Raw genomic sequence first — 17,755 nt, forward strand, 5'->3', positions numbered from 1 at the left:
CTGTCTGGAAACAAGCAGTGTCTCAATTACTTTGGAAGATAATCCAAATACAATTAATGCTTCCCTTTCAATAACAAACTTGTCAGTGCCAGAGTTTTTAAGAATCCATCCAGGCTATTCCTATCCAGATGGATTAAGTTATATATTGTGAAGGCGAACAAGGCATCAGGCAAACCTATTGCTGAAGGAGTCAAAATATGCTCTATAACATCTCTGGTGATTACAGCTGTAGAATAACTCATGTTTTGTTTCTTAACTGTTCCAAGAAGTTGAGAAGAGGGAATGAGAGAAACTGTTTTGGGCAGAGCTGAAACAAAACTTTTGGCAATTGTTTTCGTGAGCAGTAATGCAAAAAAGTGGACTTTTATAGCTGTGAAATGAAACGTTGCAATTTGTTGTATTAGTTCTAGCATCTTTGACTAAATTAATCAGAAAAATAGAGATCACTTACATTTGATAACATTAGCTCTGTATTGCTAAACTCAAAACAACATTTTCGTTGACCTGACTGGGCATTTTCCAGCTAAAAATTGAGGCCATCTTTGCAAGTGTCATCGTGCACAGACATGTCTGCACTTCAGCTGAGGACACCTTCAGTGCAACACAACGGCCTGCTATTAATGCTGAGGAGCTGTGCCTATTTAGGCATTGCTCTGCAGCTTAGAGGCTGCTCATCTGCAAGTCACAACTTGTTCCTCCTAAGGTTCCTTTTCCTAATCACATCGGAGGACTTTGTAGAAGCTCTTGTCAGGAGGCTGAAGGGAAGCTCTGGCTCCCATCAGCACCAGTGCTGCGCGTGACACCCAGACCACAGATACAGCTGCAGAAAGAAGGTCACCAAGTATGAGATCTCCCAATCCACTAAAAAAACCCAGTAAATATTAATTACAAAACATTCTAAGTAATTACTAAAACTGTATATGAAGCTTTTTGAAATCTTATGTTTTGTAGCTGCCTTAACATAAAAAAATTCAAAATTTTTTATTCTCTGTTTCTTTCAACTGCTTCTCCTCACAAACATAAAAAAATTCAAAATTTTTTATTCTCTGTTTCTTTCAACTGCTTCTCCTCACAGCACATTTCTTTAAATTTTCACAAAATTTTCAGTCTCAGTGTCTGCATTCTGAAGGAATATTTTGCCAGGTCTGTTTCTGTACAGCATCACTCAACTTTTGCTGTCTTGCCATCACTGACTTGGCTCCACCTGGGACACAGGCACTTTTCCCATGCCCTACCTTTTTACTGCATTCAAAAGAGATGCTGTATTCAGGCTAGAGGCTCAAGGCTTACAGCTCCTAGAGCTCCTACTTGAGTAGGACTCCCATATTTCCATCCAGAACTTCAGAAAAAAATGACATATTGGGTCCAGTACCTCCAAAGGAGGGTGTTATGAGCGCATGCGTGGGGGAAGGTTGGACTCTGCACATGCCATTCAGGGTTGCTCTGTGTATTCAGGGGCCCCACTTGCCCATAAAACCTACACATTCTCAGCTGTAGCAGCTGTGGGGACTAGAATTAGGCTCCCTGTCCCTTGCTTTCCCTTCTCCCAAACAGGCAGACCCTCTGCACCCTCCATCACCCACTTGCAGCAACCTTTGGGCAAGCTGCCCTTCCCCCACAGCAGCAGCCTTCTCCTCACCCCTCGGAAAACCAGATGCAAAGACAACACTCCAATCCAATTAAAAAAAGATCTGGGCTGGTGCTAAAGTTAGGGTTAGGATAGGCTGAGTGCATCCAGTGCCTTAGTGAGAACAACTTTTCTTCTTCTTCCCTCCAGGACAGTAGCTCTGGACTAAGCAGGACAGTCTGGACTCTGAGAGTCTGATGCGTGCCTCCACCAGCCACTCAGCATTAGGGGAAAAAAAAAACCTGAGCTTTACTCACTTGCTTCACAGTTTAAGTAATCCCTCATGTAGCTTTATGGTGAGAGAAGGCAACCTCAGTCAACAGTTCTCTGTGAGACTGAGGTTAGTGGAAAGACAATAAATATAAATAGAGAATTCAGCACGAAAGAAAGCTTTCACAAAAATATTCAAGTGGTGTCACGACACAGATGAAGTCCTCGCTGAAATCAACAGCAAAACTCTTCAGTGACTTCAGCAAAGTTAGGATTTGACGGAAGGTGCTCTTACTTTTTGTCACACCTCATACCTCAGGGCTTTTATATGTTCTTTTCTTATATTTGAAACAGAAATTTCTGGTATAGCAGTCTATAAACTACCTGGCACACTTTTATAAAAACTGGGACACGCATGTTCGTTTTTGAAATGCTCTCTCATATGATTCTACTTGAGAATTTAATACAATGAACATTGTTTCCCGAAAGAGTAAAAATATAACATTCTTCTGCCATTAAAATAAGATAATTAATCCAAAATCCCTCACTATTCAAATGGCTTAGACATCCTTGAACATGAATATGAAGGGTTTATGCTCATACTGGCAAACACTTGTTGCATCCAGTCTCAGAGAAGGACTAATCCAGTTTAAAGCTAGCATTTGCAGAAGAAGGAAGATCTAAGGAAGTAAATACAGCCAAACAAGACCAGTCTGCTAGAAAAGACAAGATAAAAGCACGCTGAAAGGAGTATCAGCACCACTGAACTGTTAGTGGAATTCCCAGAAGAATAAAAGGAACTGCTTTTGCTGGGACTTTGTAAGCACAGGGTGCAATTCTGACTTGCCAAACAATGACCATCTTGTAAATATGTAGCCATGAGAACCTTTTCAGAAAAGAGGTGGTGCTTACCAAGAGCTCAGACTTCCTCTACTTCTTCCCTCAGAAAATTTCTGTCATAGATATGGTATATCGTGATCAATAAGAACACAGAAGGGAGGAGACACATTCCCTTCATCCAAAGGGCAACACAGCCAACTATAAGGCACAGATCTCCTCATTTGGCACTTCAACCTCTGGCCTCCCAGCCCAAAGGTGAGTATTCCCACTGCCAAAAGCACCAGCATCAGTGTAACTTCATCTTTGAATGGAAAACGTACTCAGGTCTTTACCTCCAAGTCAGAAGGCACTCTCTGTTGTTTTAGCTGCACCTTCAGCAGATCTTTTTGCTGATCATCTTCCAGACAATCGATTTCAGTCACGGGGAATGCCTGCTGCTGTGTGTCTTCACTGATGCTCACGACGAAGAGCACCTCTGAGGTGAGCAGCAAGCAGCCTTCATGCTGCTGGCCTGATCCACTCACAATCATGACATCTAAGGCCATATGAACCTCTGGCCTTCCCAGAGACTGCAGCATTTTCCTGCATTATCAGGTTAAAAAAAAAAGAAAAAAAAAGATAAAAAAGAACTAGTCAGTGGAGTGCATTGGATCCTCCAGGGCTTATTTTGATCACTATGTTTTTACTTAAGCCTGTAGCTATCACCTACAGATGTAAAATAAGCCAGGGAGTGTACTCCAAAACTTCATTACTGAAAGATGTACGACTTCAGATTTAAAGAATGAATGTGAAATTGTTACTTATCAAAACCCCCTAATCACTCACCACAAAATTGGCCTAATATCTGTGCTAGGTTAGCCTATTTCCCATCCTATCTCCTTGATAATAGAAAAATTACCCTGAGAAGTGGCTTAGAAATTCAGTGCAGAAAATAAAGCTATCTTCACTAACAGCTGTTTCTGGAGATATGCAGTATTTTTCTTGGGCTCAGTGCAATGATAAGTAAGTAAGAACTCACTGAATACCATTAAATAAAGATCAGCTCTGTAGTTTCAAAGCTGGATGCAGATCAGCAGCCCATCATTTGCAGATTGGGTTTCTATGCACTACCTTTGTGTTTAATGTTCCTAAACAAACTGCCATAACTCAGCCTTTCCTAGGGAAGCCTTTCCTGTTAACTTGACCAGAGGCCAGAACCTATTAATAAACAATGTGGATGTAAAAATGAGCAATTGTCTAAATAATGTTACCAGACGTATTTGACGTGGCTGTTTGGAGCCTGCTCAACATGTTGGTCGTTCGGATGAGAGCGCTGCTTGGGAAGCTGAGAAAGTCCAGCTCCGTGCAAAATACCTGTGATAAGAGAATTCAGGTTTTTTAGTGGTTGTTTTCTACAGTGCAGTTACGTGTTGCAGTGATGTCATCTGTTTAAAGCAGTTCATAAAACACTGCAGATCCAAAATGATGTCACATCTCTGGAAGCTGTAGTTAAAATAATTCATTAAATATTACAATGAAAGAGTTGTGCACGTAACCCTCATGATCTTGCTTTAGCAAGAAACAAAAAAAACCCCACTGTGTGTTCTATGAATCAGCTCCACACTTGCAATCAAGAGAAACATAACACTCCCGAGAGCCATCACTTCAGAACAGGATTGGACACATCACTTAGGATTTATGCAGAAAAAATCAAGACCATTGTTAACTTTCTTGCTTAATATTAAAATACTTTCATATACGTGTCACAATTGGTACAAATTAGAAGGCAAGTTTGCCTAGATACTGCATTTAAACGTTCAGTTACTTAATCCAGCTGTTAAACACAGATCCATGTACATTTATGAGATCTCCTGGGGCATCTGGTTTATTGTGAATTCTTCTTAGTGCCAGCACAGAATGGAGACTACAAGCAGCAGTTAAGTGGGTTTCTAAAGAGACTCTCCAAAGCTGAAGATGGTACAGTATGTGTGATTTCAGATGGCCTATAAACATTCAGTGATGAGGTATGGTCACCAGAAAGAATGAGTGGGTTGCAAAAAAATTCACAAATTAAGTAGTTTTTAAATTTTTTACATTAGTGCTTGCTGCATAACCTACTCCATGTCTGTTAGTGTTATATGGTTTGGTGCAAAGTTACTCTTTTACAAATACACTTCTTTACAAATAAATGAAAAGATTTTCTTTTGTCTAAGCATCCAAAGGCATTTTTGCGTAAGGGTGTCAATAACTTAGATTCCCTCTTACACAATGGATAATAACTTAAACAAAACATCAGCAATGAAAAAAAACCCTTTAATTTTTAGCACACATGTTGATGGTAATACTTAAAAACTGCATCCCAGTTGTAACAGTTGGCTTACCGAGGTTCTCAGCATTATGTGAGTGAAAATGTTATTTACAGATGGAGACAGAGAGAACATGTGTTTATTTCTGTGTGGTCCTCCACCCCTTGGTCCCCCCCAAGAGGCACAATTCCACTTCCAATCCAGTTGTGGGTAAGAGTTACTTGAACTTTTGTGTATTTTCCTCTCAGACACTGTCAGCTATTATTGATATAGTTTTATGTTTTTTCCTGGCTAACTCTTTTTGTCACATGGTCATGGAAAACATGATGTCTTATATACCATATCTGCAATGAAAAGTGTGCCTCTACTACTATGAGTTTCTTGATAAAGACAGCAGGAGAATTAAATCTAGAAATAATAATGTCCTGGGCAGCAAAGCCAACACAGAGATGGCCGACAACAGAAAAAACCTTCTGATTTTGCTCAAATGGGTTTTACACCTATAGGGTGTATAATTCAGGATACAATTACTATTTATGCTCATACAAACAAGATTAAGTTGATTTGAAAGAATTGTTTCATTATTTCTTTTACAAGATGGAATGAGCTGTGAATGTCGTGGGTAACATCCTAAACTTAAGCTCTATGAGAACTAATCATATTCCAGTCAACACAGCACAGGGACAAATATTGCTAGTGATTAAAGGCTTAAATATTCAAGCTTTGTCTGGTATAATTAGTGAAGTGGAATTATTGACACATTGTCCTCCTATCAATTTCCGGCTTCTCTTCCCTGACTCCCTCCAACCACCATTTCTTCTTAAATATTCAAACTGAAAGTGACTTACTGATACTGGAGACAAATAAATTAGTGCATTCTGATATTTTATTTTTATCTTTTACACTTCTTGTTTGTCCAGAATTGTTCCCATCAATTTGAAAGGATTCAGTACCAGTGCCACTAAGTGCTTTGTCTAGCTGAAAACCTCACCTCTGGTTGCTCTAAGGTTACCCACGTAACTGAAAATAGGACTGTCGTCTCGTGAAGCTCCAGTTTAAAGGGGATGCTCCTACTACATGACTCACTTCTTTCTCCCAGGAATCTAACTGACTCTTAGTGTAGAGATAGCCCAACTCTTTCCCTGCCATAACAAAGCGATCTCAAAATAACACTCTAATTGGACATAGTGTTGCTCTAATCCTTTTATGTCAAAAACTATTTTGCAAGCACATATGTTTCTGTAACTAATTCTGTATTCCAAGAATTACTTCATGCTTTCTGCATTCTGTGTTTTCTGTGGTTGTACATCGCTGATCAGTAACACAAGAGAGAAGCACAACACGATGGCATTTCAGAAAAGCAGCAGAGCATTTGTAAGTATTTAGCGGTGGAATTTCTAAACCTTTCTCTAAGTCACACAATACTGAGCTGGATAAGTAAGACACAACAGGTTGTATCTGAATAGCATTTTAAAATTTAAATGGAGGTGTTGGGAATGTGAAACTCACCATAACCTGTCTGGGAGACGAGCTCAGCTGCCCCTCCAATGGGCTTTGTGAAGACGCCCATGATTCCCTTCCCCACACCCGAGATGACCCCTCTGGCTTTATGCCCAGCAGAAGCTTGGGCCTCAGATACTCGCTGAAAATTCTGCATCGGCTGATCCACAATCCCAGCAATTGCACCTGAAAAAACAAGAGTCTCCAGTAAGTAGTGAAGATAAATATTCCAGAATAAGAGGAAATCCTACTACTGGACCTGAATATTGTTTGGATTAGAGATTGTACCCCACTCTTATACTCCATATGACCAATTAGCTAAACACTGTTTTAGCTTCAGTTAAGTTAGATCTTAACCTTTTTTTTTTTAAGCATTTAGATCACCTAACCTTACAGTATGTAAGGTTTCAACTACTTATGCTAAACGCATTTGCTGAGTTAATTTAATATGGCTGATTTTGTGTCACAATTCTGAAAATGTTGGGTTAGGAATAAAATCCTCCAGTTTTAGACGACATGAGCTGCTATGGAAATAAGATTTTCACGTAAGTGCGAGACTGACTTCATGAGACTAAAAAACTGCTTGTATTCAATAGATCATTTTTATATCCTCTTCCACTGCCAGAAATGTTCATAAGCTAATGCAACTTTTGATATATTACTGAGATTAGCAGAATTAGTCTTTGAGACTTTTTGTTACTTTTTTTGTGAAAACCATCATATTTTATTTTAATGTGCATGGGTCAAACTTTTACAAGTGACATAGTGACCTTCCCAGCTTTTAGTATCAACAGAGAACTTCGACTTAAATCTTCCTAAATGTAAACAGGTATGTGGGGTGGTACATTTCTTTGATCTTGAGTTTATGCTAGCCACTTAAGCACAGACATGTCTCTAGTTGTTGTAATTTTGATAGATAAGCTATTTGGAGATCGCTAAGGGTACAAGGATTGGACACAGCGACACCAGTCTGCCCGACCCGAGGTGCTTTGCTCAGAGAAAAAAAAGCAAGCCTGCAGGCTTCTTGGTCAGGTCTCAGTTTGCACCTGCAGCTGCAAATATCAAGATAAAACAATTATTTAAGGAGTAGGACTGAATGTCACCCTGGTTACTAGGCATTTTCACCACAACCTAGACATCTTTGCAAGTTTTGCTTTGTATGTAGAAGGAAATCCAGGCATAATTACACAGATTTGGACAATCGCAACCGAGGTATTTGGCCTCGTGCTCTCCAGCGTGATGTGCACTAGGCAGCGAGCTGCTAACTGGTTTTCAGATGGTTTTTGTTACTGTCGCTGGATAAATGAAGAAATTGCTGACTTTGAACAAAAATAACTAATATTGTATTTGTGCACAGTCACTGTCCAAAGAAAAGACGAGACTGAGAAGCAGCACACATTTCCCCAGATCCTTGTCCCTGGAATACTGTCTGTCAGGAATTCAGAAAACTTGCATCCCCAATAAATGCCTTCCTCTTCTCTGAAGAGAGAATTCTTCCAAATTCTGTAGGACTAGCCTTTTGACAAATGTATAATATTTCCACAGAAAATGCTGGTCTATCTTTGAAGTGATGCCTGGTTTTAATTGAGGTCACTCACTGAAGCTGAGTGTGCAGCTGAACATTCACCTTTTGCAACACAAAGCCCATGAAACTTTTTCCTTAATGCCATGCCATTGAAACGATACAATTTTCAATTCATTAGTGCTTACCAGCTGCTCCTGCTGCTTCACTAAAATAATATCCCAACACCACAATTACACAATTGGGATTGTTTGTCCAGTCTTTTCTTTTGTGCAATTGGGATGCATTTGAAGGCATGAAACAATACTTGGTGTTCTGCTGAGTTACAGTATTATACTATCCTGTGACCCCCTTCACCCTATCTATTGAGGTCATCCACAACAACTGCACTTTCAGAACAGAAGTTATTGCCTTATAAAATGTAATCCACCTAAGTCCTTGCACTAGTAAATTATTTACTGCAATACACTTGAGCAAAGTTATAAGGTAACAATAAATAAGAACCTACTCCAAAGGACCTGTGGTATGCTGCAGGCACTGCTCAGCTGGAATTAGGCTCCGAGGACAAGGAAACAGAATAGAAACTGCTGTGACTGTGTTATATAAGAATATTTATATAATGCCCCAAATAATCTATAGCTTAATTATCCTGTTTCTAGTAATTCCACACTTTCTGTTACTCTGGTATTTTATGCATGCTCTGTACTTGTCTGTGAAGACAGTGCCCTTTTGTACTTCAAATCCTTTTGCGAATCTTGTTGTTCTACCTGCAAAAAAGATAACCAGTGATCTTCTCTTCCTCTGTAATTCCGTATCTTGAATTGCAACTCATTGCCATAACTCATTTACGTGCTGTGGCCATGCCGACAAATCACAAAATAAACTATAACCTTGCTCCTTTCATTGAGGAATGGTTGGTCCTACCACCCTCGCGTGGGGAACCCAGATCTGGGCAGCTCCTTTCCTGTGTGCAGCATGTGTGAGCAAAGGGAAAAAAACATAGGGCAAAGCCTGAGCAACCTCAAAACCTAGCAAGAGTGAGAGAGTAGTGACACATGTGTGAGGTTCAGAGCACTCCTCACACCAGGAACCGTGCAAAGCACATCTTCCCTGTGCCCCTGTGGCTTCTTGCATTCTAACAGAGTTCTTGGCATGAGCACCATGAGGGATGAACTTACCACAGGAAGTCTCTCTCTGACAAGATTTCAGTAGAGTATCAGAAAAGCAGAACATGAAACCACATGTAGTGGTTCCTCCCTTCCCACTCTCATTCTCTCTCGCATGGTGACCTACTGCTGTCCCCTGTCCTTTCCCTGTAACGTCCCTTGACCAGTATTTTTTTATTAAATGAGACCATTCTCCATTTTTATTTTTTTCTTACCCTAGGCATTTGATTTTATATGCATGTCCACATATGTACACACAGATTATGCATGTATAAAGAAAACCTCAATAAAATTAAACACCAAAGCAACAAAACAAAAACATATTCTTCCATTACTGGACCAAAGAGGTTCCAGCAACAACATAACATCTGCTAAACATCAGATGGGGTGCACTCTGGTTAATACATGTTGCTCAGTAACAATAAAAAAGTTACTTTGATAGCTACAAAATTCAGATAGTTCAGAGTACATCACTGGATTACTTCAAGAAGAATTTGATTACGGACAGCAACTGGTTTGTGCGCAGACTGACAAAGTTTGGTGAGCACAGTACAACTCACAGACCTTGGCAAAGCTCGGATTGCTTGTGTCAAACTCTTTCAGAGCAAGACATAATTGGAAAAAATCCCCCACTAAGGGAAACTGGCCATGATTTGCCATGAGGCTGGAAGCTGGCCAAGCTGAAGCCATTTTGCTTCCTTTTCTCTGTTGTCTTTCAGGACTGCCGCAAGTGTTTCACACCAAAACCAGGGCTGAAGCATAATATCATCACAGCAAACATCACATAAAAATACAGCTCAAAGAAAAGAGCACCTGTTGCTATGCCTTAATGTAGTTGCACAATTAGTGTGTGGAATAGCACACAATTTCAGGATTAGCTCTGGCTTGCGGTATCTTGTGTTGTAGATAGACAAACATAGAGTGGCCCTGATTCAGTGATAATGAACAGCAAGAACAGCCACCACCACCTGTAATAACAAAAATCTGAGCTTCTGAAACCCAGGCTTTGCCTTCTCTACCAGGACAGTTACACTGTCAGGCAATATGACTCAATTCACTTCCCCAAAATCAGGAAGGAATAACTGAAATGTTGAACAGTTCTGCCACTGTAAAAACCAGCTTTTTGAATAGTTGTCAGCTTCTTGGCTATTCAGATATGCTCAACTTCCTAAAGGCAGCCACTTCAATGTAATATTTTTCACTAGGACCAGCGGTTGAAAATACAGTCAGTATTTTCAATAGTCTCTTTTACATGCTTATAAATTATTATTTTACGTTTGACCCTGTCACACAAAATGCAAAAGATAGTTCCCTGGTGGGGAGTCAATCATCTAAATATTTTACAAACGTTTTCAGTGCATTTTTGCCTAAACATAAAGAAAAAAACACACCTATCATAAGCTGTCGCTTCTTTTCATGCACAAGTGTTACTAAAATGACCCAGAAATTTCCCCCAAACTAGAAAAGAAGACAACAGCTGGCCAAAGATAACAATCAAATCAAACAACACCCTGACAGTGCTTGAGTCATTTAAAATGAGACAGGACAAAGCACTTAAGAATGTACCACAGGGAACAACTTGCACTGAGGAGGAGATGAGAGTACATGATTTTGGCCCCGATTCAGCAAAGCTCTTAAGCACATGCTTAAGTGCTCTGCTGAATCAGGGCCACCGTGAGCCAGATTTTCAGAAAAATCAAAAAGGCAACTCTATGTTCTGGGTAGATACCACAACGTATCAGTGAACTAAGGGCTCTTACATGACTTCACCTAGGCACAAAATCTACGTGTGCCATTGTCTTAGCTGCCTGCACAGGTCAGATGGCTTTTACGAAGACGAGAGTACTATGACCATTGTAGAAATCTCCTTCACACTTTTCAATTTTACAATTAGGAAGTCATAGAAATTATGGCTTCAAATAGTCGTGCTCTCTGCATCTCTGTGCTCATCAAACTTTTCATCCCTGTAAAGGAAAATAAATGCAGCTTCACTTCACTTTTTTATGTATGAAGAACCTTAAGTGCTTTTCGAGTAAGCATGTTCATATTTGTTCTGAACACGCTGGGGGAAAAAAGCAGCACTGTGATACCACCCCTTCAACTACGACGGGTTTATTTTTTGGGGGAAGCCACAATATTCTTTAAACTAACTGATCAGGACAGCAGCAGCTTTCTGAGATGTTTGTAAAAATTGAAACATAGGTTTATCCATAATTTAGGTCTTGACAGAATTCATATGAATGCTGCTGCCTATACAGAGGAAACACGCTTTTTTAAAATCAGGTTTAATTAAAAAACTGATACAAAGTAACTGGAATATTTCTGATTTCCCCCTTAGTGAGAGTTCCAGACTCAGTGAGAGTTCCACACTAGCTATACAGTAGCTGTAGCTATTTATCTGGGTGCTTCACTGACCCTACTGCTAAGAAAAGAGATATTTAGCAGGGAGCAATCTCTAAATAATAACAGCAGGAATAAAAACAAGACCCTAGCTTGTGGAGGAGCTCTGTTTAAATGCTAATATGAAGCTCTAAGTTTCTAACATGAAGTTTGATTTCTTAGGAAATCAGGGACACTGGAATTCTAGCTCTATGTTTTTGTTTTGCTTTTAAGTCGGGTGTGCTGCTGGGAACCACGGAATCCTTGTGCGCAGAGAGGTGCAGGAATGGTGCATTTGTGCATGTACGTGAGGAGTTCCCAGCTCTCCTGAACAGCAGAAACTTTGCCTTGTTACAGCCAAAGCGACAAAGTTTTGCACTTTACTTCAGGCTGCACAGCTGATGTTTTTAGCTGTGAAGGGCTCTGGTTTGTCAGTGAAGGGGATATAGACACCACGTTACCTTGATGTTTTATTAATAACTGAGCCAAGATCACCAAACCATTTCACCAGCACATACACACCAGGCTGACACAGTGCTTCTTAAAGTATAATCTTTCATCCAGCAACTCAACCGGACTGCCCTTAGTCCAATCAAAGAAGAAGGAAAAATAAAACCTTCTCCAAACTGCCTTTGATTTGCAACACCAGTAACAGCTTACTATTGGGACAGTGGCTACTAATATATGGAATTTCTCCTTTATCCACATTTCTCCCAGGACACTCGCTTGCCGGTTTACAGGCATTATCAAATGACAGTGCTTCACATCATCTAATGTTATTGCTTAAAATAATTCCCAGCAACTTAACCCAAACTTGTAACATTTTTACCACTTCCTCTTTGGGGCTTTCAGGGTTGCGGTTGCAAATTTAGGAGTTGTGTACACTACTGAAGATTAGGAAACAGGACAAATCCTTTCAAGCTTCAGCTCTTCTAACCTTTTGCACTGGACTGCTTTTGGTCACTTTGATCTCTAAGAGATTCATACTGTTTAATCCATACTGAGGAACTCTGCCAAACAATACAGTTCTGCATTCCTTTGCTGTGTGACAAGTCGAAGTAACCTAGAAAATCCAGCCCCTTACTGCAAAACTTCTCACAGAGACTTTTTCCACTCCGGATTAGTTTTCAATTTTTTTAGGTACTGTTTTGAAATGGATAGAGTAATCTTTACTTCTAACCAAATCACTTGGCTGCCTGATGAATAAAATTACACTGAATCAGGATGATCTGGGTCTCTTTGTAAAAGCAGAATTCCTCATCAAAGCTTACTGAACATCTGCACTAAGTTGAAGTGGTTTTCAAACAAAACCAAGAATCTCTGATATCTACAGTGCTGCAAAAACAAGCAGGTTCAGAAGGCATTCCTATAATTCATTGGAAAGCAAGCATCAGCAAGATGACGTCTTCATGTTGAATTAGTTACAAGTCACGCTGCCCGATGCAGAATTATTCTTTTTTTCCCACTCAGATCTACATCATGTACGAGTGAAAATATTATTTCACAAAGAAAGTGCAAAGAAACCCATTCTATATCTGCGATTATTTTATCAGCAAAAATCATACACAAAAGTCACTAAATCTTGATAAACAGTATCTAATATACATACTGTGAGGCTTTTTCACAAAAAGACACCAACCCCCCAGAATTTGAAATTATAACTCACAGATAGAAAAGGCTAGTGAGCAGATTAGAAAACAGTATTATCACTTAACTTGATATTTAATAGTACATTACCTAGAAGGCTAATGCCTAAACGAGAGAGCCCCTGTCTCAGTCCTTCTCCCAGGCTCTCTGGAAGCTGCCTTCTCCATTCTTCTTGTCTGTTGTAATGCTCCTCGTCCAGTGACAGCCTATCCATATTCCGAGCAAGACTTGTTGCCAGATTGGTAATTGACGTCAGTGTACCTAAATGCATGGAGATATACATTTGGGTCTGGATCAAAATGCTTTAATTTAAACCACGGAGATGTTGCATGCCTCACTGCAATAGTGAGCTTATGAGCAGAACAGCAAGTCAAGGGAACAGTCACCCATGTGTAACATGCTTTACTATTTGTTAAGCATCACCACGCCGCTGCTGTGGTCCGCGTCATGCCTTTTACATTAGCCTGCTCCAGGTTTGCCTGGTCGGTAGGAACAGAAGCTCATCTGAACATCCTTCTCCAGTTCCCTGACTTGTGTAAAGCTAATCTAAATGGAGAGGGGGGTGATGGAAAGGTAAACAAATATTTACAGAAGGAGCCGTGAGGCTGCGTCCTGTGGGAGGCTGGAGTGGAGGCTTGGAGCAGCAGCCAGCGCCGGGGCAGCCCCTGCGTCTGTGCGGCGGCTGGAGCCACGCGATGGCACTGTTTGTACAGGCTTTGCAAAGGAAAAGCTCCTCCTGTTCCCATGGCAGGCCAGCCCCACTGTCAAATCCTATCCACATACTCACACAGTTATGACAACTGTATCTACTTCTTTTTTTTTTTTTAATAAATACGATGAGGTGACCGAGTGTAGAATTTCTGATGGCTAGCAGAAGTGCAGAACACCTTTAATACTTCTGCAGTTATCACATGAAATACTTGCTGAGTGAATATCTATTTCCCACTGGGAGGTTTAAAATTCTGAAGTTTCTGAAACATTCTCATGCACTGCAGTAAAGTGGTGATCTGTTTAATACATGAGACATTGCATGTGAGCTTGTTACCCTCCTAGCTTAGTTAAACAGGAACTGTTTGGTTTTTGAGCCCTGGTACCAGGAATTTGAACTGGCACTATCAGAGCAGCACACGACATGGCAGGGCCAGGAGACTGAAGGATGGATGGATTTTATTCCTTAAAACTTTAACAATGCGTGACAACAAAGCAGTAGTTGGAGTAATAAAGTGAAAGCTCTACCTTTGGAAATGTGTTTTACAAATGACGTTGTTCCTCTGGAAACTCCACTGACAAACGCTCCTGGGCCTCTGGTCAGCCCTTCATAGGGGAGCCTAAAGAAATCAGCTATGCCATTCCCTATGCTTCTCACCAGACTGGCCGGGCTTCCAAGAATTTCCAATGATCCAACAACCCAGCCTGTGCGGAGAAACCAGACACATGTTACAGCTGCAAAAACTGCAGAAGCAGCAGTTGTGAAAAGGTTATTCCTTAATTATCTTTTTCACACTAGAATTCATTGCATGATGAACTTCCTTTGAGCAAAACACAGGAAATAACTCATCCACTATGAATTCAGAAATGGCAATCTTTCATACTTCGTAAATCAAAGAAATCCTTTTGGCAAACTCACAAATAGCTTCAGAATTACTTCCTTCCAGGAGCTTCCCGTATTTCTGCTAAAAGTGTGTAAGGGAGACGGATGCAAGAGCCTCACAGCTACAGAGGAATGGGACTGCAAGCTCAGATGGTTGGGTTTAGGCACTATAAGGCAGCGTTGTGATTTCACATCCTTATGTGATAGAATTGTGACAGGGAGTTTACACTGATACAATGTACTGCTTTACGGGAGTGTGCAGGTCAATTGCTTGATGGAGTGTTAGGAAAAGGGATGCAGATTTTTGACAAGTGCTTAAGAAGTTATTTTAAATCCACCCCAACCCTCCTAAGCTGATCATTTTCTTTCAGAGTGCAGTGAAAGCCAGACAAATGTCTTCTGCTCAGTACAGTTGTGTAAACAGCAATGACATCTACATGCTGATTAGGTTACTCATAGGGGAGTATTCCTTATGCATATCCCAGGAGAAGTATCTGCAGATCTGGTTTCCTATATAAACGCAGGGTTGCCAGCAGCTTTCTGGATGGCTGAGCACGCAGCAATCTGTTGCTGGAAAGCTATTTGCAGGTCTTGTCTTTCTCAGGCTGGTAGGCAGCAGATTTATTAGGGAAACAGTGCTGCATAACTCTTTTTTTGGCAGCCCAGAGAGAGCAATTCAGAAATGGCAATAAATGTGAAACAGGAACTGTTAGGTCTTTGAGCCCTGGTACCACAAATTTCAGCTGGCACTGTAGAGTGGCACAAGGTGTGACAGGGCCAGGAGACTGAGGGATGGACAGACTGGCCTCCTGCTTTCCCATGAGGGCCCTTGATCTGCGCTCTGCCCTACTCATCATTGAAAACTCCTGCTATCCAGATGCTTTTCTTGTTTTCTTTTAACCCCTCCCAGTCATTCCTGTGGAAGGCTGAATCATGAAACTGAACAGAAGAGAAAATGTTACTCATATGAAATGAATTAATCTCATAGTATCATTGTAAGCTCCTGGAAAATCTATTTTTCTTGTTGAATCTGTCCCACATTTCAGTTCTGGCTGGTTGAAAACTCCAGTACTTGTAATATAAAAAAGCAGGAACCAGAGTGGACATAAGAGAGAGGGGGGGATGGACTACAAGAACAAGACCCAAGTGCTACCGGCAATGCAATGAACAGAGTTGCAAAACACATTGTGGTCCTGCTGTCCTAGAAAGGAGCATCCCCTGGCAGTCCTTTCCTGCCAGGACCAGGGGAAGCCAGAGCTCCAGGCTGGGCTGGCCATTCCCTCGCTGTAGGATTTTTCATAAATTATCTTTGCCACTGTGTGAAGTGCTGAAAAGCTGGAGGGGTGGGGAAGGTGTGTACAGACCATAGAGATGTTCCTTCTGCTTTTTCTTATCAATATTATTGCAATAATTCCTTAGAGCCTTTCCCCCCCTAAATATTCTTGACATTCCTTGTCCGACGTGGTGGTGTGATGGAAAGTGGCTACAGAACACTGCAGCTTAGTGCCTTGGTGCCCTGCAACATCCCCAGCAGGCACCGCCAGCCTGGGACATGGGGGACTCCCAATTCACTTGCCTGCTGGCCCAGCCAGCATTTCAGGAATGTAAAACAGGTAAAAAACAGGAATGAAAACAGCTAAACACAAAACTGAGGGGTTGCCTGGGATGGTTTGCTGTAATCTGTCCCCGCCTGTCAGGTTTGGGAAGCTCTGGATGGATCGTGCTCACTCTTGGAGAGCATATGAGAATAATGCGCAACCTGCAGCATGGGTGACCCTCCTTGGTCAATGCTCAGAGCAAACCCAACAGTTCCTCACTGCTAGCTTGGACCACCCAACCCAAGGAGGAAGGTGTGGGAGTTAAGTCAGGAACAGCAGAATGAGGAACCAGGAATAACCCCTCAATTCACAAGCTCTGTGTGGCATTTTGCTTTGCAGAAATACAGTATCATGTCAGGTTACCATTTCCCACTTACGCATAGTAATTATATCCACTGACATGAAATAAATATGACTGTATTAGCAGAGAGCTGATTTTCTTTACAGACAGCTATAGGGTCAGATGTGGTACCAGTGATATTTTTGAATAGAATTTTATTAACTTTTATATAGGGGACAACTTAATTAGATAAGGAGAATTCTATTGCAAATTTGGCTTTTTTGAGATAAGCAACGCTAATCGGCATATCTGAACAGAGCTCTCCAGCCCCATTCATGGCTTTAATGGATTCTGACCACTCCTTCGCAACGCATGGGGCAGTCTGATGCACCCCCTTCAGCAAGCTTTGGGGCAAATCCTGCCCCCTCCCACAGGTCAGCAGTGGTCCTGCACACAGCTAAGGGCAAAAGAGTGTCCCTGAGTACAAGGTATGGCTCTATGGCAAGGCTGTCTTTGCAGACGCTACCAGTGATTTATGCATGAGACAGTGGTGAGCACAAGGTGGGTCAAGCAACCCATATTCCAGATTAATGTAGTTAAAATGCAGGAGCACAAGGTCCTCTTCCGTAAGAGACCAGTTGTGCTAATGGTGAGAAAAACACTCAAGGTTTGCAGATCATACGAAGCTTTCTGCTTGATTTTTTCCTTCCTTTTTTACTTTGTTGACACAGCCAACTTTTTTGACAAGTGTCACAAAGTCTTCAACATAAACCATTTTCTTTGCTAAAGCAAACATTAATCAGTACAATTCATCATTTTAATCATGGTGTCACCTTTCAAACAATACACTTTAATTTTAGTGTTTGTCGTGGGAGTTAAATATATATGCATTTGTATTTTCCTGAAGAGAACTTCCACCAAAGCAAACCTCAGTTCTTAATACTTAAATCTGCTTGATTTGAGATACATCATTGATCCCAGAGCAAGTGATGGGGGAGAAGCATTTACACTGTGGACCATATTTGGCCACAGTTTCACTCTTAATTACCAAGCGACTGGATCTGCCCTTCTGTACTGTGAGATTTAACTACAAAACAAATCCAAACAAAT

The 17,755-nt window shown here is 41.0% G+C and overlaps 1 protein-coding gene across 4 annotated transcripts in view; it reads right to left on the reverse strand.

Annotated features, from left to right (window-relative positions):
* Positions 1-17,755, reverse strand: part of VPS13B (vacuolar protein sorting 13 homolog B) — a 430,899-nt gene that overhangs the window by 4,649 nt on the left and 408,495 nt on the right. For all 4 annotated transcript variants that reach the window (XM_066178010.1, XM_066178000.1, XM_066177992.1 and 1 more), the window contains 5 exons: positions 14,413-14,589; positions 13,267-13,437; positions 6,472-6,648; positions 3,928-4,030; positions 3,010-3,259 (listed from right to left, as the gene is read on the reverse strand). In XM_066178010.1, coding sequence (XP_066034107.1) covers positions 3,010-3,259; positions 3,928-4,030; positions 6,472-6,648; positions 13,267-13,437; positions 14,413-14,589 — 878 coding nt within the window. The remainder of the gene's footprint in view (positions 1-3,009; positions 3,260-3,927; positions 4,031-6,471; positions 6,649-13,266; positions 13,438-14,412; positions 14,590-17,755) is intronic.

Source organism: Chamaea fasciata, unplaced genomic scaffold (assembly GCF_029207755.1).
Source record: "Chamaea fasciata isolate MVZ Bird 193981 ecotype frontalis unplaced genomic scaffold, bChaFas1.0.hap1 SCAF_1, whole genome shotgun sequence".
Classification (NCBI taxonomy): Eukaryota; Metazoa; Chordata; class Aves; order Passeriformes; family Sylviidae; genus Chamaea; species Chamaea fasciata.